General features: G+C 44.4%; 1 protein-coding gene across 3 annotated transcripts in view; it reads left to right on the top strand.

Annotated features, from left to right (window-relative positions):
* The window catches only part of LOC126519159 (phospholipid-transporting ATPase ABCA3-like), a 122739-nt gene that overhangs the window by 89964 nt on the left and 9089 nt on the right, over positions 1–23686 (top strand). For 2 of the 3 annotated variants that reach the window (XM_055065103.1, XM_050168772.2), the window contains exons 21-26: positions 1310–1501; positions 6716–6891; positions 8883–9050; positions 12572–12759; positions 15745–15918; positions 17553–17778. In XM_055065103.1, the coding sequence (XP_054921078.1) occupies positions 1310–1501; positions 6716–6891; positions 8883–9050; positions 12572–12759; positions 15745–15918; positions 17553–17778 (1124 nt within the window). The remainder of the gene's footprint in view (positions 1–1309; positions 1502–6715; positions 6892–8882; positions 9051–12571; positions 12760–15744; positions 15919–17552; positions 17779–23686) is intronic. The other variant, XM_055065102.1, reaches the window with a different exon arrangement.

The raw sequence follows: 23686 nt of genomic DNA, 5'->3' as shown, positions 1-23686 counted from the left end.
TGTGTACTACACAATTCTAGGAGCAGATTCTTTAATTTCACTTTTGTAAATTTTAAAATCCGGCTACCAGTTGGACCACATGATTGCCATGTCTGGAGATCAAACTTCAAATTGCTGTAACATTGGTAATACCTGCAATATAAAAAAAGTAGTCCTACAGTTCTGTTGCTTACACTTTGTAGTATCCAGCCATATGTCTTTATAAACATTCTGGCTGATACTCTTCTTACAATTGTTGAGATAAGCAATAGGTGATTAAATTTAATTACATCTGAAACCACTCAGTCAATTTAAAAAGTAATTATATTTTTGAAATCAGCATGAAAAACTCGGTCTGGGTGGCAATTTTCACTAAATTTAGTAAAAAAATAAAAAAAACAGTTTCTAAACCCCTCTTCCCCCCTTAAGAACTCATCTTTTAGGTTGTGATGCACACTGCTTGATGGTTACCTGTATTCTGCTTTTTTTTTTTTGCTCGAGTCCTGAGTCACTGCCTGCGGCTCTGCTTGGCTTTGGGCAAGATTCAGGTGATCAGATAGGCTGCTTGAGTTACAGCGGCCGGAGCGGGCGAGGGTGGTGATTGTGTAAACAGAAACCGAGGGAGTCGCCAAGGCGGGACATAACAGAAACCAGAGGGGTGCTTTCATTTGTTTGCCGTCATTGCAGTCGTGCCATTGCTGTTGCCTTTGTATGCCTTCTTTTTTATATGTACCATGCCTGAACCATAGCGGTGGTCAGTGGTGGTTAAACAAAGGATGTCACTGGAGCCTTGGCTGATGTGACACTAGGAATGTCACTGGACCGTCATTTGATCACTGTTGAACACATCGAGTTTCTATCTTTCTGTGAATTTTTTTGGCTAGGGAAAGTTAGTAGGGATTTTAGTTACTGAAAGCCAGGCATGTTAACACGGGCGCAGGTGGGAATGAAAAGGACACCACAAACGCCAACTATCAACTTAAAAGTAGCGGTAACTTACCTGCATATGCTCAAGGGAAGGCAGTGTCAACCCGTCATCAGTGTAGAGGCTTGACAATTCTTTGTGCATGATAATCGAGGGCTGGCATGCTACTGTTATTAATGATGTGCCAGGTGTCAACCTGGCACATCATCATCATCATCATTATGTGTCAACCATAACGGGAACACCTTGCCTTTTAGTATTGTGCGAGTTTCGGTCTTGTTTGGATGCCAGAACCGCTGCATTACGGGCAAAAAAGAAGAACAAGCGAGATCGGCCCATCTCCTAGCACGATTTCTGCTGCTTGCAGTGAAAGGAAATGGTTCTTTCTTTCTCCCGCAATTGCAGATTGTGGCAATGGTTCTTACTGCTACATCCCGCACTCGCCGTTTGGCATGGATCGCTATGGAAGCGGACGGGAGATGCTGTACCTCTTCTTCGTTGGCATCATTCTGTTCCTTCTACTGGCCTTCTTTGAGACCAACGTCTATGGCATCTGGTACCGAATCAGGTCGCTTCTCGGCCAAAGGTCCCACAAAGGTATGCCACATGTCCACCTCTTTGACCTACCTTTGTAACGTGCCTGCTGCTTTCAATTTTGTCATGGTTTTCTCGGTACAGATGTGCTGCTGTCTGACCATCACCGAGTTCTACAGTGTTTCTGTGAATAGGACTGCCAAGGAAAGGCAACATTTAACTAAACCGCTAGTTCTTTCGTGCTGAAATTTCAGGCAGAAATAGTATTTTATTTGTTTATTTATTTAATACCCACAGCACCAAAAATGCATTACAGTGGGGGGATGTTACAAAAAGTATGAAGCATACATCAAAAATTTATTTACATAAATACATAACATGGTGAGGCAGAAAAGCATAATAGTCACAATTATATCACATTGAAAAGATGCAAGCTCTACAGAGGCAATGCAACAATAAAAAAGAAACAGGAATTTCAATTCACACAATACTGACAATACTAGCAGGCAAACTATTCCATTCTTGAATAGCTTTCGGAAAAAAGACTTTTTAAACAACTCTGCCTTGCAGGGAATTTCGCATACTTTCAACTTGTGGTCTATGCGTTGTGACTGGTGATGAGGCTGTAGTACATATTTGTGCCTAAGTATACAAATCGTACCATGGTATGCGAAATGAAAGAGCCTTAGGTGTAACATTCTTTGTTGCCCTTTTAATGTTTCCCTTTTTAAACTTTCCTTAGCCTCAGTGGCGCTGAAATTCATACCGTATCTATTTGACATTGATTGGTGTTGCGCGCCGTTGGAGGGTCTCACACTACACTGGCATACTCAAGGATGGACTGCACATAATTTTTATACATTAGTTGAATATTTAGTTGAATGCAACTTCTGTGGGCTCTGCTTGCCTGTATTGTCCACAATAAATCCCAAGTGTGAGTCATCTGTGCCGATGCTACTCAAGAAACGTTGTTTTGCACTGCAAAGAAAAGGTGGCTCCCTCTCTCACCATTGTGGCAGAACAGTTGTTTCATTGGTTTTGCTGCATGGAATCGTAGCACAATCTGTCATCACCATGATGAACATTGTGTTTTGCTGTAGTGAATGTTGTGTTTCACCCTAACAGTGACAGATGGCGCTGGCTTTCAGTTTCAGTGAAATCGTCATTCCTGAGTGATGTCGCTGCAGATTATGTGTGCTTTGAATTTATTGTGGGTGGAGCAGGCAAGCATTGCCCTCAACTGTAGCATTGAACTGAATGTACTGCAAAATGCGGCCTCTGTGCGAAATGTCAGTGTAAACGAGCCAGTGGTATTTGGAAAAGTCAGCCATACCCAACATCTATTTACAAAACATTCGGTACTTGCATGCATTTGATCAGTTAATCCATAGAACTTTCACATTAACACTTTCCTGTCCATGGGAACATAGGCAGTTTTGAGTAGTCTAGCAGATGATTTTTTTACTGCTACAGCAAATGCTTGATATTAGAATAATCATCATCAGCCTATTTTTATGTCCAGTGCCCAGGACGAAGGCCTCTCGCTGCAATCTCCAATTACCCCTGTTAATATTAATATGTGTGGTGTCAATTTCTAGAAGAAGGAATGTGCTTTCTAATGGTATTATTTTCAAGTGAACATTTCTAACAGTTCTTTGAAAAAATATTTAATAAGAAAATTTGTGACGAAAACGAGAAAACTCTGTAAAAACATTGATGCTGCTTCTCACCAAGAGAACATAAAAAATTTCTAAATATACACGCTAAACAGGAAGGTTGTACAGTCTACGATCATTACAACGGACCTGCGTACAACATACGTTCGGATATAACGGACCATTTTCAGGCTTGCTTTGTTCTACCTATTTTAGTAAAGTAACAAAGTTCGCTTTTAACAGACCATCCTACAATGGACTATCGGCTACAGTGAACGAAATTAGTGGCAATTTTTCTCAAAATTGGGCATACAAAATGTATTTTGTTGACGCTGCAAAATGTACTTTTGCAGTGTGAACACGGGCTCACAACTGACTTGCGAGGGTCGGCCGATGATCGTGGCTAAATATTGTGCATGCGAGGGAGGAAGGCAGAGTGGAAATGTGCTGTCATCTTTCGCGCGCGAGGCAAGGGGGCATGGCATGGCATGGCATGGCCCAGTCAAAATGAAATTACTGTTTTCTGCAACCACTACTGCTATCAATGCAGTCATGGAGGGCGACCATGCATTTATTAAGGCACGCAGCCAACGCTTGCAGCGGGACAAAACGAAACTAGTGTTTGCCACAACCACTGTGGACGAAATTGCAGTCGTTACTGATGCAATCATGGATGGCAACTACACAGTTATCAAAGCACGCTGCCAACCCAGTGTTACGTGCGGTGGTAAACACCAAGAATCAAGGCTATAAATGCACAACTAGGCACAAAGCATTCCAGTGTTCCTGTTGTTCACATACAATTTCAACTATTGACTATGGCGATGCGAACTCCACCGCTACGTTTTGATTGGACGCTAGTGCCGTTTTTGCTTTTTAACGTCGTACATTTGTGGTGCTCTGCACTCGCGAAGCTCTGTGAGTTGCCCAAATTAACTGACGTGTGGCCAAATAATCGCAATTAATGAGAGTTTGATTTCATTAAATAATGCGCACACTTGCCAGGACCAGAGGACGAGTCCGAATGAACAAGTCGAATTAATGATGTTTTACTGTACAATGTCGCTAAGCCCAGTCCCAGCCAAGGGCTCTTAGACACCTATGTATTAGAAACCTCTTTGATACATTCTGAGTGGGTCATATAATCACAAGAAAAATGCATTGCCCATAACGTAATAAAGAAATGACAACCATTGCCCTCTGTGAAGATGAAATGGCAGTGAACGCTGACGACAGTCAAAGCTCTTAAATGAAAAGCAAAGTGCTTTCGCTGCCATTCCATCTTCACAGACTGGAATGGTCGTCATTTTTTTTCGTTGCGAGTCCGGCGTCGTTGCTTGCTCGGAGGTGCCCGGACTCGCAATTGTTGTTTTCGTTCAGCATCGCTGGAACGTTCTTCATCGGTAGTCGTTTCACACTGGCGCCATTTACATTCTCATTGCTGTTCCCTCCGGCGCTCCTCATACGCATCTTGTTCTTCGGGTGTATAAACTACACGTGTGCCCCATTGATAACGCAGATGTTTTTAGTGCCGATACCTCTCCTGCTTATATACTGCGATAACCTTGATGTGACGTTATTGTTCACGGCGAGCGTTCTAATCTGTTCCACATTTTGACATCTGTGCCGCCGCACTGCACTTGTATGGGTTTGTTAGAAATCGCTAAGTGTCTTTCTATTGCCAGATGCCGAAATAAACTGTGGAAGGTTAGTCATATACAGCTTTCGCTGTAAAAGCTAAAAGAAAAGTGTCAACTGTACGAGGCACCCTAGCTGTGTACTTTCGACCACCGTGTGCACTTTTGAGCATGCCCCGGTATTGTCGAAAATTTCAGAAATGTTGGACATTTTACAGTGTACTGTTCTACATTTTTACTCTGCCTGCACGAATGTGCACCAATTTGGCCACAGAGTTGAGCAAAAATAGCTATAGTAGTATGTTGGTTTTACAACATCACCAGCACGGTCGTCAGCCATGTCGCCAGCACCTCCTCGAAGCTGAAACTAGCAAAGCCTAGTTGATCGAGTAGTTGGCTACAGTGCCCAAACCGCAGGACGAGGCAATCTGCTAATGTTGAAAGGCTTCATTTGATGTTTGTTGTGCCAATCATGTGCATCCAGACTTTGTTCATTCAAGTGTTAAATATCGACATGGTCCCGGGCGACTTCTTCAAGCAGTGTCAGGTGGCTCAAACTCCATCCTCGTTGTCTGCAGTGACGACAGCAGGGTGCAAAGCACTGGACAATGACTATTGCGATGTAGCCCGTGGTCGTTCGACTTTCGCAGATTGGTGGGCTTTTGTTATGTCTCCGGGGGATGAAGATTCAGTGCAAGCACTCACTGTACGTTTGTCTCTCTGTGGCGATATGGACTGACCATGAAGGCAAGCGTATCTGTGTGCAGCAGTGCGTTGACAAACTTGGGCTGTAGTTTTGAGAAATCACTTTAGATGATCTCGGTTTTGTAGCACCAGACGCGTGAACGGGTGACAGCACGCTGTTGCAAGAATGTTGTCACTCATAGACGCCGATGTATCTAGTCCTAGTATGCGAAATCTTGTGAAGGCAGGTTATCCTCGAAGGCGGTGATTCAACATTGCGGTGCGCCTTTTTGACCCATTTTTGTGATAAGTCGTTTATTCCCTGCCGAATCTGATATTTTGAACGTCTAGGTGGTCCCCGTCGAGTCCGTGTTATCAGTCAAGTACTGTAAATAAATCCTTTATAGGCTGAGCCATGCATAGTGTCCTTGTTTTAGTGTTAAACAGCACATTAGTGTGGTTTTCAACAGTACGTTCACATAATATGTTTCTCTGGTATCACTTTTTTTTCTCGCAGTCCCGTGGAAAATATATTGGAGGGGTTCTACTGTACTTGTATCACGGGTTGCTTTCCTTTAGCACTTAGTGGGCACGCTAAAGCACTCCTCAAGAAAGCAGTTAATGCACATTGACTTGTGGCTAATGACTGTTATGGCTGCATAAGAATCACAAAAACTTCAAGGAGTTTATAATTTTGATGGCATGCAAAAGAAAAAAGCTAACCTAATCACAACAAAGAAGAAAGCAAGACAGTGACACAGCTGGTGCAAGAAAACTGATAAGATCATTTCAAACACACTGATAACAAAACCACATTTCTTTTCTTTTAACAAACGAAATAGTGCAGTGAAGTTATGCAATGCAGTCCCAAAAATAGAAATTCTGTGTACTGTGAGACATGGTCGCGCAACACTCTTTTAGAGAATGGCAACATTGTTGATGCAAAGCAATTGTTTTGCTCAGTAATTCCGGTTTCGATGTGTCATAGCAGTAAGAAGATGAAAGAAACAAAGGTTACAAGTGTCAGTGTGCGGCTGCGTGGCGAACGGCACTTTCTGCAAAAAGACGGAAGTGGTGTCTAATACACTCTTACCTCGGAAGTACATGTACTCACTCTGATCTTGTAGTTCTGTGCTAACTTCTTTTACGTGTGTTCAAATTTCAAGCACTTTGCCTGCGGTCATGCTGCACTCGAGAACGCAGCAATGCTTATGGGAGTGTTTGAACACTTGTATTGACAGCGCCCATCTTTGATAGCTCGTGACCTTTTTCTATAGTTGAGACTCTGTGCTCCCATCAAGATGGGACAATGGTTTCGTTTGCAGATATCGAGATGTGCACCCACGCGGTGGGTACGGCAGAGGACGACGATGTTGCTGCAGAGCGCGCAGCAGTCGAAGCGCTGGTCAAGGAAGGCAACACGGCAAACGAAGCGCTGGTTGCCCTCAACCTGAAGAAGAACTTCAGAGCTCTTCAGGTGACGTTTCTCTTGCTGTATTTTCACAGTAATATAGATGTATGTTGGAGGAACTCTTGCTTGTTTGATGGTAAATTGACGTTGTGCAGGCTTTACGTGCACCATCAAAGATAACAGTAGCAAAATTTTTTGCCGCGTAATAAGCCTAGTTTTGAGTGGGGTAAATGTAGAACCGCCTCTGTGCGAAATTTTAAACCTGAAATACAGGTCAATGCTTTATTATTAGTTCACAAAAATAAGTTTTTTTGATACCCGAATTTTCAAAAATGTTGCCATTTCCACTCACTGGAAATGATGCAGAACCTTGAATGTTTAAGAGCCTGCGTGGGTGCCTGGGCATTGCCTCAGAAATTGGGTGGTGCTTGCAGCACACAGGACCTCTCAGAGGCCATGTTCTGGGACCGGTGTCATATCTTTTTAACAACTAGGTGTTTGTGCTGTCTGGCAAGATCTTATTTAAAGGCTGCTAGTAAAGTTTTAGACAGTTACCAGCAGTGCATTTTTGCCAAGATTGCTGCAATGGTGCCCATATACTAACCATTTATAGCCAATTTAGCCCAAGGGAAATAGCGTAGCTGTTGCCGTTTAAGTAAGCTATGTAAAAAAATGATTTCAATGACAAAATTTTCGTGGTACTTGTGTGAATGAAACCTAAGTACTGTTGGTCAGAATGGAAGTGTCCTAATGGGTAGACCACACTGCAAGGTTAACTTGCACTACTCGTTGCATCATCAAATCTTAATGATAGCTACAACCAAGGTTATGTGCAAAACTGTTTTTTTTTTTTATCTGGCTATGTAGAATGATTATTCCTGGATAAGAAAAAAAAAACTCGCAGTATGGTTGTGAGTGTGTTAATGTGAGTGTTCAAGTGTTATCTGGGATGCAGGCTAGGCGTTTTCGCTCCACGAGCTCACCAAATCACTTAGAGGTCTGAAAGCCATGCTTCCTCTCTGACAATTCAGCGTAAAATGTGTTTTATAGCATGCTCGTTTAAACTACTACTCTCCTCTTCGGTGCTCAAATGCTCGCTGGCTTTCTAGGCGTACACTGGTGCAGCCGGGTGCACAGCGGCATACCAAGCAAGCTACCAGCGTTGGCACTCTCGTAAACACCATCTTGGTTAATGCGACACGGTGGCAAATGCTTGCCACTGACTCACGAACGGAAAGGCGAAGTGGGACCACGTCACTGTAAAACTTCTACAATACCGCAGGTGCACTTGGTGGGGTTTGCTGCTTTCTGGTGTGCTGCCAAAGTCTGCGTTGCGGACCACCGAACAACATGAAACTGAGGAATGAGCTAAGAAAAGAAAAAGTGCAGGCAAAGGAGGCACTACTCAGAAACTAGGGAGGTATTCTGTAAGAGTCCACCTAAGTGGACTGTCCATTTCGGCCGCTGCTGATTGGATGCAACTGTACGAGCGAGGAGGAGATGAGCGGCCCCAGCCAATCAGCAGCTGCCGAAATGGACAGTCTACTAGGTGGACTCCTACGGAATACGTCCCCTGATAGAGGGAGAATCGGATAAAATAACTGCACTTTGTAGCATTTCACGGGCACCATAGAGCGATGAAGTGAAACCGAAGAAAAGAGAAAGACTGACTGACTGATTGATCCATTCATTCATGTGGGTTGAAGAAGGAAGGAAATGTGTGTCTGTGTGGGAGGAGGGAGAAAGAAGTTTCTGGTCAATACTGTGCAAGATTCCTCAGTATGTACTAAAAGCTCGGTACATGAGTTTAGGTACTGTAATGTAGCGAAAAAAACATGAACGGAAACGGAGAGATGTACAGACACACGCAGGTGCCGACTAACTTCACTTTGTTTGCTTAAACTTGCAGGTGTAGATACTATGGTACAAGCAAAAGGACAGAAATACAGCTATATATATATAAAGAAAGACAACAGTGCAGGTGTTATGTCATATCAAGAACACTGAACAATAGAGGCATGTTTTTCAGGCTGCTTTATTGTACCCAATGTGTGCAGGCTGTGGACAACCTGACCTTTGCCGTGCACAAGAACGAGTGCTTTGGCCTTTTGGGCGTCAATGGCGCGGGCAAAACGACGACCTTCAGGATGCTCACCGGTGACCTCCCCATGAGCTCGGGCAATGCATACCTGGGTGAAGCTAGCCTACAACACGACCTTAAGGAGGTGAGCTTTTCTGTTTCAATTTGAATGCGTTGACAAGTAGCAATACCTGCAAGGTACATTACTGCCAATACTAACTAACGACATCAGTTGTGAGGATGCATGTGAGTGCCAGTGTTTTCATTGTCTACACACTACACTGGATGCTGCATTGGTTGGGGTCATCAGCAGCAGTATAATTTATGTCCATGCGTATGAAGGCATCTCCGAGCAAACTTTTGTCTTGCTTTAGCTTATTACAATCTATGCCTGCAAATGTTGTCTATTTCAACACGCCGCCTACTTCTCTGCCATTGTCGACTGCGTTGCTCTTTCATTAGCATCTATTTTACCTTGATGGATCTCCAGTTACCTGCTCTGCAGGTAATGGAGGTCCATGCAGGTTACCTGCTCTGCCAGGTAACCTGCGCTGCCAAGGTTGTTGTTAGGGGCATCATGTGGCTACCTGCCACAGGGCATACCGCATTTACTCGCATAATGATCGCACTCGCGTAATGATCGCACCCCTGAATTTTGTCGTCAAGATTGGTTTTTTCTTTCTTTCCCGTGTAATGATCTCACCCCGAACCTGTAGCAGCGATATGTCATGTGCCAAGTCTAGCTAATGATGATCGCGCTTACCATCTCTCGAATGCTGTCAAATGCTACGCGAACGACTCTTGAAGACATACCTAGTGGTCTGCACGCACCAAACATTCTTAAGCAGATGCCCCATTTCATTCCTTTCATCACTTTCCGCACTTCCAGGAAAAAAAAAGAAGCTATAACCAAACTTGCCTCGGCTTTATTACTTATAGGCTTCATAATTTTGGCCAACAGAAAAGGTGCCTTTCGATTCTTCTGTCTGCACTCGTGGGCATGCAACAAACCGTGAGCAGCAACTATAGTGGCCACGTTTACACTGATACGTTAGAAGTGTACCCTATTCACACGCCGACACTTGTAACACAGCCAAGATATTCGCTCACCCTTAGTGGAAACGTGCCGTATTAGGATAGTAGGGAAGGCAAATATTGCAGTTTCCGCAGCATGCCCGCCATGTGTTTCTATGTCACTGGCAGCCATACGTGCCCATCTGTTTCTATCCCCTCAAAGTGGACACGGCTGCATTATTGTGGAAAACTTGCCAATATTAACGATATTATTTATTACTGATACGGAAGAAACTGTTTCAATACGCGTAATGTACTCAAGGGAAGAACAAAAATCACATTTGGTGCGTTCAGCTTGCTCCGCCGTCCGCCATATTTGTTTTGGTGTCCCGCACTGTTACAGTGGCAGCCGCCTGCTTGTTGACCTGTTGTCAACAAAAAATATTTTCGCAGGGAAATTTAACCCACATAATGATCGCACCCCTGAATTTGTGTAAATTTTTTGACAAAAAAGTGCGATCAATGTGCGAGTAAATACGATATGTTTGTGTGCCAGTTGTGAACCTCCATAAATGGCTTCTACACAGTATTGATGCCTGTAATGCCATTAAGGATTTCTGTCACTTGTGAATTGACGTATGTACCGTATAATGCGGAATATAGGTCGAGGCGGAATATAGGTCGACCCCCTTACATTAAAGCAAAAAGTCAACATAAAAATTATAAGGCACAAAACTTTGTTTTATTTAGTGGTGCCGCCAGACTCGTCACCTGCTCATTCGTCTGAGCTATCTGAACTCTCGTCCGAAGACGACTGCTTTTCGCTGGCTGCGTCCCACAACATGTCATTCTCGGTGCCGTCCAAGGAGTTGCTAATGCAACACTTCTTGAATGCCCGCACCACCATATCGTCGGGCAGCGAGCGCCAAGCCTGCAACACCCATGTGGCCACAGTGGCGAGAGACGGCCTGCCCAGCCGGCTGGTTGGGGTCGTCGGGTTGTCGCCGGCCATCTACTGATTATATTGTTCACGGACATGGTCTTTAAAGGGCTTGAGCACGACGTCCAGTGGCTCAAGTGTTGACGTCATGCCTCCAGGAATGACGGCGAGTTCCGTCCTCCCGTCGCGGAGTGCCTGCTTCACACCTGCGGTCAAGTGCCCGCGAAAGGCATCCAAGACGAGCATGCTCGGACAGCGCAAGAGTGCGCCGGGTCGCCGATTCCAGACGGTCTTTATCCAATCGAGCATGAGGGCTTCGTCCATATAGCCCTTTTCATTCACGCGAACGACAACATCCCGCGGGAAAGCCTCTTTCGGCAGCGTCTTCCTCTTGAAGATTATGTATGGGGGCAGCTTTCTGCCGTCTGCAGTACACGCGAGCATCACCGTGAAGTGCGAATGCTCGTTCCCCGTAGAAAGAAGCTTGACTTCTTTTGCGCCGCGTTCGCACACTGTGGTGGGCGACGGCATGTCGAACCACGCCGGCGTTTCATCAGCGTTGCCGATCTGTCCCAACATGTAGCCATGCTGCTGCCAGAGACGGATAACATAGCGCTGGAATTCGACCAGCTTGTCCTCGTGTGCCTCTGGCAGCTTCTGGCAGATTGATGTGCGCCGTCGAAGTGCGAATCCCTTGCGTCGCATGAAGCGACGAACCCAATAAATGGAGCCCTTGAATTGTTCCTTGGGCAGTCCGGATTCTCGGGCGATCTCAATAGCTTTGATGCGGATGAGTTCCGCTGTCACTGGCAAAGATCTGGCACGATGCTCGCGAACGAAATCCGCCACCTTGTCTTTGAGCTCCGGGTGCACCGCGCGGCGCCCGCGAAAGGACATCTTCCGCGCGTTGCAGGCAGACAGCTTGACTTTCTGCGCTCGCCAGTACCGGACGCTTTTTTCCCAAGACACCAAATTGCCGCTGGGCAGACATGTTCCCATGCATTTCAGCATATTCGATGACTCTTTTTAAATGCCGCGGTGAACTGACGTCTAGTACTCGTACTCATTTTGCGGGTTGTCGGGAAATTAGCTACGCCAGGAACGATCGCTGCACAAAAAGGGAAGATGGCGTCGGTCCAACTCCGTAGGCCGCGTTAATGTCATGTTAACGTTGGGCTGCATCGGTTACCAAGGAGGCGATAACGATGCGGATGCTGAAAGGTCTGCGCTCCTAATGTTGCCAGACGACTATTCATGTTGTGCCAAGGGCCGGTATATAAGTCGAGGGGTGACCTTTTAGTAATATTTTTTGGAAAAAACCTTGACCTATATTCTGCACTATACGGTATTTGACAGGATTAAGTGGCTGCTGCATGGGTGTGTTTAGAGCCATTAGGTGAAAATGACATTCACTATAATGTGTTTCAGAATGCAACACAATACGCTGTTCCTGAAAAAAAACACAGCATCGAAAATTTAACTTCTCTTGCATGGCTTTTCCGAAGGAAATCATTTCACAAGCGGCAGAGGTGTTCTTTGATAGTACCAGTAGTCATCCTCTTTCTTCCACCCATATACTTCATTATGGTCACCATTAGGGTCATGTTCATTACGTAAGTGTGTTGCAGTTCGTGTAATGTTATATAATTAGGTTGCACCAAATTGCATTCATGACAACTGCTGCAAGCCATCCCGTTTCCCACTTCTTGCAGTTCCAGTCCAAGATCGGCTACTGCCCACAGTTTGATGCTCAGATAGACAAACTGACCGGTCGAGAGACCCTGGAGCTGTTTGCGCTCATCCGAGGTGTCCCCAATCACCGCATTCCTTCAGTCGTCAACTACATGATCAATCTAGCAGACCTGCAGGCCCATGCTGACAAACCTACAGAAGCTTACAGGTATGTTCCCCTGCGCAGAATTCTGTGCTGTGCAAGCAGATCTTATCTTACAGCTGGCAAGTTTGACGGTGCCATTATAAGCACAGAGAGAAAACATCCCCAAGCGAAGCGCAGTAAAGCAGTTTGATTGTTTGCCACCTACTTTTGCAGCCTGTTGTGACGTTTCCTTAGCAGCGCCAGCTATGCTGCTTCATAACAATTTTGTGACATGTGTCACAGCTCTTGTTTTGCAGCTGTCTTCGTGCATTTTCTTGGAGGAAGTTTCTGGAAAAGAACCATGTCGGTGCACACAGTGCCATTGCGGGATTCAATCAATTAATTGGGTGGAAGATGTCTGCCTAGTAGTATGCGATGCGCCATTTTTGAAGTATTCATCCCCAAATTCAACAGTAAGAAGTACACTGGTGCTCTACATAGTTTCTTCCAGCAGTGCCTAAGTAAGAAGGAGCCACAAAGCCAAAGATTGGCTTCAATTCTGCAGGTGCGACATAGATGTTGCAACTAATGAACAAGATACGTCATAAAGTTTAGTTGTTTAATTTAAAAGCAATTATTGTACAATTTTCATGCACAGTGGAACCTTATTGATAAGATCCCATTATATACGATTTCCTGGCACCAATGTTTGCGATGAGAACACAAGAGTGGCACAATACAGTTACACTTCTATTTTACCGGTTTATGCATTCTCCAAGAACACAATACTTTGGCAGCAACATTGAATACATCACCAAACTGTGAGATTGATACATTTTTCTGCCACTAGATCCTGTGTAAACAAGAAAAGGCCTGAGGTGTGCATGATAGAGAACAGCAGCCGCTCACCACCGCAGCTTTCCCACAATACTTGCCTGCCTGTCTCACGTGAAAAAAAGAACCAGCACGCACTAAGTTTCGTGCAGTTGACTTCCGTTAATTTGACATGGATTGGCCTGACGAAATTGGTCGAATTATCCAGTGGGCAAGTAAGATGAGAAAAAAAAAAGAAAACGTCGAAACACATTTCTGATTCATTCGGCAGTACTCACCCAATTTTAAACACTCCCACATTCCGTGTACAGCATAGTAAAGTTACATATAAATGAGGTTACAGTTCTTAAATAAAGTAGAAATCTAATCCGCACCTGATTTTTTTAAACAAGAAATTGTGTAGCACAGTGGCAGTTCGTTTCTTTAAAGTCAGCTTCCCTGCACTACAGACATGTTATGCGGCAAAACACACAAACGTTGCGAAGGTCTTTTTGGTTTTATGACCGACTGCACCACACAGGTAACTCCCAGCCCAGTTTTCTTGAAAATATACAGCCCGTGTTAGAATCAGGTAAATACCATAATCAGACGTTGTGAGCTACAGTTACTGCTTGAAAACCTTCCTATGGTTGGGACGAAAATAATATGCGAAATAGACGAAAACACAAATGCATTTGTGTTATCACCTATTAAAACCATGCAGTACACGTCTAATGGCACTATGCCCCATACGCTGTGAAACAGATAGGTGAAGATCCTTATCACAGTAGGGATGGCAGTGATAGCTGAACGCAGTGGGCAGCAACCCCTGAGGAGATTTACTGGTACTAGAATACAATAGAGTTCCATTAATTCAACTCTGGTTAATTACATTTTTCAGGGAATTCGATCCCAGCCTAAAGCCATGGCTAGCCCCCGTGCATTTCTATGGCCCGAAACTTTCAATATTCTGATCCTAAATGATCCCACTGTTCCCTGATGCAGGTGGCATGAAGTGAGCATCGCATTTTGCTCTGGCGGCATCGTAAGCATTGTATTCTGGCGTCGCCCGCCAGCTCAGTTTCATTGCTGTCTCCCACCGCCATCCTAAAACACTACGCTATAAGAAAACGACAATGCGTCTCGGGCTCCACCAGCTGAAAGCGTTGGTGCGTCGTGCTGCGACGATTTGCACAACTCTTCGCATTACATAGATGTCAACGACAGTTGAACTTTGCAAATCTTTTATTTCTTTGGACAGTACATTTTCCTGGTAATTACATTTCTTCTCACATTTCTTCCTAGAATGTATGAATGAGGTTCTACTATATTCTTTTGATCATTGTAGACAGTCTTTGCTAAATGGGACACTAAAGGCAAATATTAAGTCAAGCTAAAGTGAGAGATTAGTGCTCGATAATGTCTAAGGTGTCAATATTATTGTGAACAGAGCTTTAGTAAATGAGAAATTGGGTTAATGTAGGACACGATTTCAAACTCGCCCGGAACATTCAAGCCCGATGTTGAGGTCACTCCTTATTATAATTCTGTCACTAGTACTGAGCCACTCGTAATAACAAGATCATTGTATTGCGTTATAGAACGAAAGAAAATACCACTTGTCCAGTTCTATTTGGTATTTAGACAAAAGGACTCATTGATGTTGCCCTTGACAACGACATGGGCAGTCGAAAGGCTTCGTTCTCGCTGCACTCGGCACCACTAGCGCTTTCATGTTTCAGTAGTTTCGTTATCGCATAGTGCTGTGCTGGTTTTGCTGGCTCATGGAACTGGCACAAACTGCAAGTAGCCGAGAATGCCACGTCCATGCGATGCCGTGGGATTCCCAAACAGTCCATGGCACTTGACCAAGAGCAACTGCAGCAGTGAATCCTATGCTCAGTCTTGGCTGTTTTTCCATGGCCGTGCATTTGCACTTTGCACAGAAAACAGTAGCGCTATCTGTAGGGTGCCATTTTTACCCCCCGACGACAGTAAATGCAGTGATGGCATATGCAACGTCGCCACTCGCCGCCTGGAGGCGGGCAACATGAATTGCGCTAAAGGTAAATTTTCTCCTAAAGTAAGCCTTCCTTGTCACAAAACACGTGCTGCGAGCTTGAATGGCATTTAAACACTCCAAGACGACATAGTATTTGCCTTTACTGTCCCTTGAAACGGCTAGTATGAATGACAGTGCGTTTGGAGAGTTGCATGTGACAGTATTGTCCTCTCGTTTCTGTTTTCTTGACCAAGTGGTGGGAGCCGGCGCAAGCTGTCCATCGCCATGGCGCTCATCGGCAACCCTCCGGTGGTGTTCCTCGATGAGCCCACTGCGGGTGTCGACCCAGCAGCACGGCGAAAGATCTGGCAGGGGCTCGATGACGTGCAGAAACTCATGGGTGCCGCCGTCATCCTCACCAGTCACAGGTCATTACTTCTTGCTTTGTGTGATTGCAGACGCCTGTTTTTAACGATTAGCCTTCGTGGGAAACTTCACCTAGTTTGCGGTATGTTTGTCCACATCTGTAACCTCTTTCACACTCTCAGTGACCCAACTTGTACACTAGCTTGGGCCACTTTGTTAGCTGCTGTTTTGCCAAGGAGACGACAAGGGCTGCTGGCTATGTAATTCGGCCATTTGGCCATCTGCATCCGTGACAGTTTTCATTTATTGCCTCAGTACTCCTTCTTCCTTTGCAATGGCAGTGATATTTTGTTATATATAAATCATGTATAAACACACTTCATTATATGGAGGTTATGTCGAAAACTTCTTTGTATTGAAGCTCGTTATATTGAGGTTTGACTGTAGTTTCGTGTGCTCTAGTAGACATCAGTGCAACAAAATGGCGCCACCACTGCTGTCACACATGTCTGTAACTCCAGGGTTCAGGTTGTTTCCAAACTGTGATACGTTTACAGGCCGTCTAAAACTCTCGGAGAACTTGGGAGTATTAGTTTATACCACTGCATACCCAGTAGCCAAAGGTGAAAATTCTAAACTGCATGTTCAAGCTGACATTACACTCATGCCATGATAAGGCACATAGGCTTAAACAAAAGAGTGTGTTCTAGTTAGAACTAACTTGCCCAGAATTTATCCACAGTAGCACATACAGCATAATGTGCTAGCAAAACTCTTCTGGTTGTTTAATGTATTTTGATCCAAACATAAAGAAAGTGCTGTATCTTAGTTTACTGAGACGAATGGAATATTATTTGTAATAGCTTTGAGTTAACCTGGTCTCTTTCTTTTTTAGTGTGATGCCTGTTAGGTAAATTCAATTGTGGAGACTTCTCAATATTCATTTTAGGGCAGAGTTATGTATTCTGAGTCTTGATTGTAGGGCTCTCAGTATCAGCTCACCCAAACCATTACCCTTTTCTCAATTGCGCTTCTATTAAACAATGCCAGCACAGCTTGTGTATAAACATCACGAATTGGTAAATTTTTGTGGCGGTCAATTTCAAAGCTGAAAGCTTTGTTGTCAACATTGCTTGGTTTGTTTGCGCCTCTTTGGCTCTCTTGCCCGTTTTCGTCATCCGTAGTTGGACTTTCATCACCAATACAAAGGCGCCAGTGCAAAGGACGCATGCTCTCATGCAACTGACTTGTGGTGCTGAGCGCCGACTATTAAAACCCTTCGAGATGCAAGTGCTCTTAATCATACTGCCACTACAGATTAGATGGTCAAGGACTCTGTTCTCTATGAATTACACAATAAAGCAACCAACATACCTAATTGCCTCACCATAACAAATATACTGTCAAGAGTATCAGTCCTTTAATGAAGCGAATATCCTTCTAGAAGCATTTGGCTGTTCGCTTACATTCACAATTATCAATGGTTTCTGCACACATATTTCCTTTGTAAGCTTGATTGATCTATGGATCAGGTGATTGTCTATATTGTATGTTTATTATTTTTTTTGACATTCCAAAGCTACACCTGTGCCACGAGAATGCCAACAGCCCAAAAAATGGAAAATAATAATTGTTACAAAATATGGCTGCCGCCTCTCCATCAGCTTCTGCTTCTCTTACGTTTGGCACTTTGCAGCATGGAGGAATGCGAGGCGCTGTGCCAGAGGATATCTATCATGGTGAACGGGTCCTTCCGATGCCTCGGCTCGACGCAGCACCTCAAGTCCAAGTTTGGCGAGGGCTTCACGGTCATCGTCAAGATGGGCCAGGAGCAGGCCACCAGCTCTAATGCGATGACGAACATCTGCAACGCCATGCTGGCCAAGTTTCCGGACAACTGTGTGCTCAGGGACAGCCACCAGGTGAAGTAGCACTGAAATTCTGGCTGGTCAGTAGGAGTTCGTGGTTGTAGCCAGCACGCCAAAAGCAGCACAGACAAAGAGACATAGAATAGGACAAAATTTTATTGCAGTCATAGTAAGTTTACTACAGAGAGAATGTGTGCATAAATGAATACAATATAGTCTATAAAATGTTACATTTCTGTAAATGTAACATTTTTAGACAAAAATGGGAAAATTTTTTTATCCAAGAAAAATAAATATCTATGCTAAAAGAAAGTAACATATCGGTACGGTGGTAGTAAGTCAGCCTTAGTATAATGAACATCACTATAACGATTCTAACATGTTTCTCGCTATGTCGACTCATAACAAATATATGCTGATACAGTAAAACCTTGTTAATTCAGCCCTCGTTAATTTGGAAAATTGGATCATTCGGACTTGTCCTCTAGTCCTGGCAAGCATATGCATTATTTAATGTAATCCAGCTCGTTAATTCCAACATATTTGGCAACATGTTGGTTAATTAAGGTAACTCTCGAAGCTCAGCGAGCACCGAGTGCGGCAAATGTGTACGCAAAATAGCAACAACAGCGCAAGCATCCACCCAAAACGTCCGCATCGCCATAGTCATCAGCAGAAATCGTACGTGAACGACAGAAACGCCGGAACGCTTCGTGCCTAGTTGTGCCTGCATAACCTTTTTGCATTTACTGCCACACATAACACCGGGCTGGCCATGTGCCTTCATAACTGTGCTGTTGCCGTCCCTGATTAAGCAGATAATGGCCACCGCGGTTTCATCTGTAGTGGTTGCAACAAACAGTTGTGTTGTGTTGACTCAGTGTGTGCATCGGTTGTGTGCCTTACAGAACTGCATGGTCGCCGTCCGTGATTGCGTCGGTAGCCAGTTCCGTCCGTAGCGGTTGCAGCAAACAGCAGCTTCACTTTCACTCTGTGCAATGACTGCACTTGCAATGTCGCAAACGCAGCAGAAGCTGTTGACCGTGAAGAGTGCTGGTTGTGTTGCGATGGTTGGGTGATCTGGTGGCGAAAAAAAATAATTGGTATGTGCACGCAGTAGTGAAAATGTGTCTGGGATGAAGTTGCACACTGCAGCCACGTTGCCAAGGAAGTCGCGAGGCCTTCGCTTCTGTGTGCGCCAATCAGTAGCGAGATGACGAGAATAGCGACTTCCTCATTGCTTTCGTGAAAAATAGACACAGGGTTTGCTTATCCATTCAATAAATAGAAACGTATTGACATAGTAGGCATTTGTTTATTATTTCCTTGATACCCTCGATAATTTGACATTCGGTTAATTTGCACTTTTCTTTTTTAGTCCCATGAAATCTGAATTAATGAAGTTTTACGGTATAACAAAAGCGTTTTCGTGTTGGATCTGAAGACCATCGAGTCTGTGCAAAGGAAACGCAAGTGCGATGCTGTCGAACAACTGCCGAAGGGTCTCCTGTAAATTTCCGTGGCCTGGCAGGGGCTTACTGTGCCGGCACATGGCACTACAACTACACTACATCACAAATAGATGCTTCACGCCTTCATTAACCCTTTGAGGGTCAATGACATAAATATATGGCGCCGCGAACAAGTCCGAAAATGGTCGACGCCGTATATTTATGGCGCCGTCTGTACGTTTAAAAAGCGCATCCATTTCCTAACTTTTTCTTTTCTGTCCTGTGCTGCCACTATGTGGGAATACAGGGAATTTTTTTCGTGCACCGCCCTCTCGGTTTTCGTTGCATGGTTTGTTTTAGCGCTAGTTCGCTCCCATGCGTCTATATTGTACTGCCCGCGCATTGGCGGGCGGCGGTTCGGGTTTTGTTTTCGCGGGCGGTTTCGGCTTCTTGCACTTGCAAAACTGATGGCTATGTCGTTACTAATCGCTCAAAGGGCGAAAGCCTCTTTCTCCCTCGTTCAGTGCTCACAGGGGTGCTTATAGGAAGGATGCCGCCGTGCATTCGTTTCCGCTGCTCTTTTTATTTTTTGACACTCGCGAAAACTAATTGCCTCTGGTTGGCGATGAGATGAACATTAGTGGAAGTTTGTCACACGCTTTGCTTTTTTGACGGGCACACAACCACACAGTTTTCTTGAGTGCGCGCACCTACGCAGTTCGATTACGCTATGGATGTACACATTAGATATTAGTGTAAGCGCAGGAACATTTGAGTCTTGCGAAATATTCTCGTGTGCGCATTTTCAAGGCCTTGAACTACGTGTATAAAAATGCATCAAATTTTTAGTTCTTATATGTTTATCTCCTTTTTTATTGTTGTTATTCATGAATGAAGAGTACATCTATACCAACGCAAAATATTTTTTTCTCACTTTACGTTCACCCTAGAAAAATTGTGGTGAATTTTTTTCGAAATAAGTCCCTAAGAAGAATTTAAATCTGCAATAAAAAAAATCATCCCTGGGTCGCATATTTTGAAAAAAATAGACCCTCGAAGGGTTAATATACAGCCGTGTTGTGTGAGCGACCACATTGTTGCATATTGACAGTGCGTTGGATGCTGGCCAGCCAAGCTAAGTGTCGTTGGCGAAAACATGCATGCACATCCGGTCTGTGCTGTTTCAAGCTTCTGCTAGATGAGAGTTGATGCTTTTGCACCTGGTATATGTACCCTGTTTTTCTGCGTACAACCTGCATCCTCATTTACAACACCTTGAAAACTAAAGAAAGAAAAAGAAATTGCACGTAATAACTTGCAGAAATATCTGCGCACAACTGTGCTCAAATATTTACGAAAACAGTCTCGTGGATGTACGTCTTTTCTACGTCATACCCTTAGCCAGCAAATCTGTTCTCACCTCTCAGGCGGCGCCTATAATCTGGTACACTCAAAGGACTGCCGTTGAGCGCAGCTATTGTAGTCCATCTTCAGGTTCACCGGCGGCGCGTGCAGCATTCACCGAGCACCAGCCTAGAAAAAACATAAATTGGTGGTCTGTAAAAAGGGCACAGGGAGATTTAACACGCAGGGTTGAGGTTCTCTGAAGGTAACGAAACTTTAGATGGAGGAAAACTTTGCCTTCAGGTATGGCTTCACGGCAGTGTGTGCGTTGCATACGTGAAGCCACATCTCAGGGATAATTTGCATGTAATCGGCACACTGATGTTACTGTTAGATTTTTCAAATTTTTGGTGTGGGTTATATGCGCATGCCTGCATTCACATTGCGCATACGTGTGTCCTTTTCATTTATTTTGTCCTTCGTGTGAACAGCACCATACAGTAAACAGAAAGATGTACCAACTACGCCCAGTCAAAGCCTTATTGTTGGCTTCTGTTAATTTGACCCTGACAGAGCTGATGAAATTAACAGAATTATCTAGGAGTCGAAATAAATGAGATGCTGAATCAGGGTGTCTACCAAGTGGACAGTTCCGAATTCCTTAAGTTTTCCAAGTTTTTCCTGAGTGCCTTTGCAAAATTCCCTGAGTGACACAGAACTTTGTTGTATGTCAAGACGGGCTGACACCATGTAGCCCGATGCTGTCACTCTCTAGTAAGCATGTTAAAAAATAAAAAACGACTTAATCCAGTTTGAACAGTAAGGAATAGGGTTTATTTTATTTATAAAGAAAACAGAAGGGGGGGGGGGGGGTTAGAGAATGCACAGCGAATAAAATATTTTCGAAAAGAATGGTAAAGCCCATTGCAAATCGAGTTGAACATCTTCAAATATGAATAAAAAGAGATGCTTACAGAAGCAAATATTTTTGAATGCGAGCTATTTCTATCAACTGATAGCAAGCTCATTGGTATGAGGCCAGAACTTTGTCACAAGTGAGATTCTATGTTCGCAGCTGGAAAATCAACCTCAGCATTCCTGACATATTCTCAGCCTGCAAAAAGCGCCTTAGTGTTGCATTTCACTGCTTTAAAAAGTTTATTTTGGTTTGAATGAGGGACACCTGCATCTCGGCATCAGCCAACACTTCGTTGTTTGAAGTCAAGCTCCTTCAAAGAAACGGCAGCACACTTGCTTCCTCGTTCATTCCTCAATGCGTCGGTCCTTTCTGTTCTCGTCTTCCTCCCGCTGCACATTCGCCCCATGGACCATTGAAGCATCCTCTTGGTCAATTGTACAGTCAACATCCCATTATTTTCGGACTCCCTAGGAGTCGGAAAAACGTCAGAAAAAATGAATGCGTGTCTTTTACTGCCCCTAAAGGCTCAAATCGCCACGGGCACTGAAAAAAGCTCTGGAGGCCTGCCAGTGCACTTATTAGGCCTGTCGGTGCACGTACTGTGACAGGAGACGGCGGGTGCATGCGTATATAATTAAAGAATACATAATAGGCCCCATGATAATTGGTCCTTCCTACGCTTGTTATGCTTCACTGCAAAACTTTCACGTATGCTTCACCGCATAACATTACTGTACTAACGCGAAGCTCACTTTCGGAAACTGGCATAATGCAATGCGTTGTGCTTTCCGAGCTTCGAAGCCATTGGCAAGGGTTTCAAGGGCTGAGTCAGCACCATTGCTAACAGCAGCGAATTGCTAACAGTTGCGAACGTCAAAGTAGCTAGGCCTAGCGTTGCCGCAGTGATGGCTACAGCTGCCAGCGGATCTGCGTGCGAGAGCGCCAGTTCGAGACGGTGATAATCAAAATGGCTTCACTGCAATACTTTCATGTAGCTTCACCGCATAACATTACTGTCCTAACGCGAAGCTGACTTTCGGGAACTCATAATGCAACGCGTTGTGCTTTCCGAGCTTAGAAACCATTGGCAAGGGTTACAAAGGCTGAGTCGGCATCATTGCTAACAGCAGCGAATTGCTAACAGTTGCGAACGTCGAAGTAGGTAGGCCTAGCGTTGCCGCGGTGGTGGCTACAGCTGCCAGCGGATCTGCGTGCAAGATCGCCAGTTCGAGACGGTGATATTCAATATGGCGGCGGTGGTGGTGGCTTTGATTAATGCCATTTCAGACCTGCAGTCACAGCAAAATAGTCCAGAAAATCAGATGGCGACGGGTGCTTGCATCTGAAATTTCATACGTTCATACATTGACTCTTGGCGTAGGTGGTAATGCCGCAAAGCCGTCCACATTATTGGGCATGTCCCAAAAATCAGGCATCTGGAAAATCGGTCCTTCACTGTACACTGGCAACTCAAGCTGACGACACAGCACTAAAGACAATTCGTTAGTGATTTCTCTCTGTTACTCGAGCCAGCCTTAGCGCAACTTTTGTTCCCTTTCAATAATGTTACAGCTAATTTTCCCTGATCGAAGCACAAATTATCTGAGTTTCCCCCTGAGTATTTCCAGACTATTCAAAATCCCTGAGAATTCCCAGTTTTCTCAGTTGGTAGACACATTGCTGTTTCATTTGGCAGTATTTGCTCGATTCCAACAGGCCTCTTAGTCAAATGCACACCCACTTTCTATGTGTGCAAAGTAGTAAACTAAAGTAGAAAATGCAATAACGCTCCTAATAAAGTATAAATCTTTGCACACCCAATTTCTTAGCAAGAAAAATAGTTGCATGATGATGGCCCATTTCTTAAAGTCAGCTTCGCCACAGTGTTTTTAAAATTATCCTTGCTGCAATACATTTGTGTTATGTGGCAGAGCAGGCGAACGCTGCAAAGGCGGTTTAGGTTCGTGACCGATTGCACCATGCAGACAACTTTTGGCCCAGTTTTCTTTTAAAAGACATGTTAGAATCGAGTTACTGTGATCAAACATTGTGTGCTGCTGTTATTGCTTGGAAATTTTCCTAGGGCGCACTGAAAACAGGCATTGTCTATTAGAGATGACGTAAGTTCAACGTATTCACTGTTCTCTAAGCCCCTTCATGACAGACGCTGCCACTAAAATGGTCGCTATTGGAGTCAGCATAGAGTACAGGCACTTGCGTGCATACTGGTCGAATTCTAATTATCTGG

This window comes from Dermacentor andersoni, chromosome 10, assembly GCF_023375885.2.
Source record: "Dermacentor andersoni chromosome 10, qqDerAnde1_hic_scaffold, whole genome shotgun sequence".
Taxonomy (NCBI): domain Eukaryota; kingdom Metazoa; phylum Arthropoda; class Arachnida; order Ixodida; family Ixodidae; genus Dermacentor; species Dermacentor andersoni.
The sequence above is the reverse complement of the archived record's forward strand: the minus strand, read 5'-3'. Positions and strand labels throughout refer to the sequence as shown.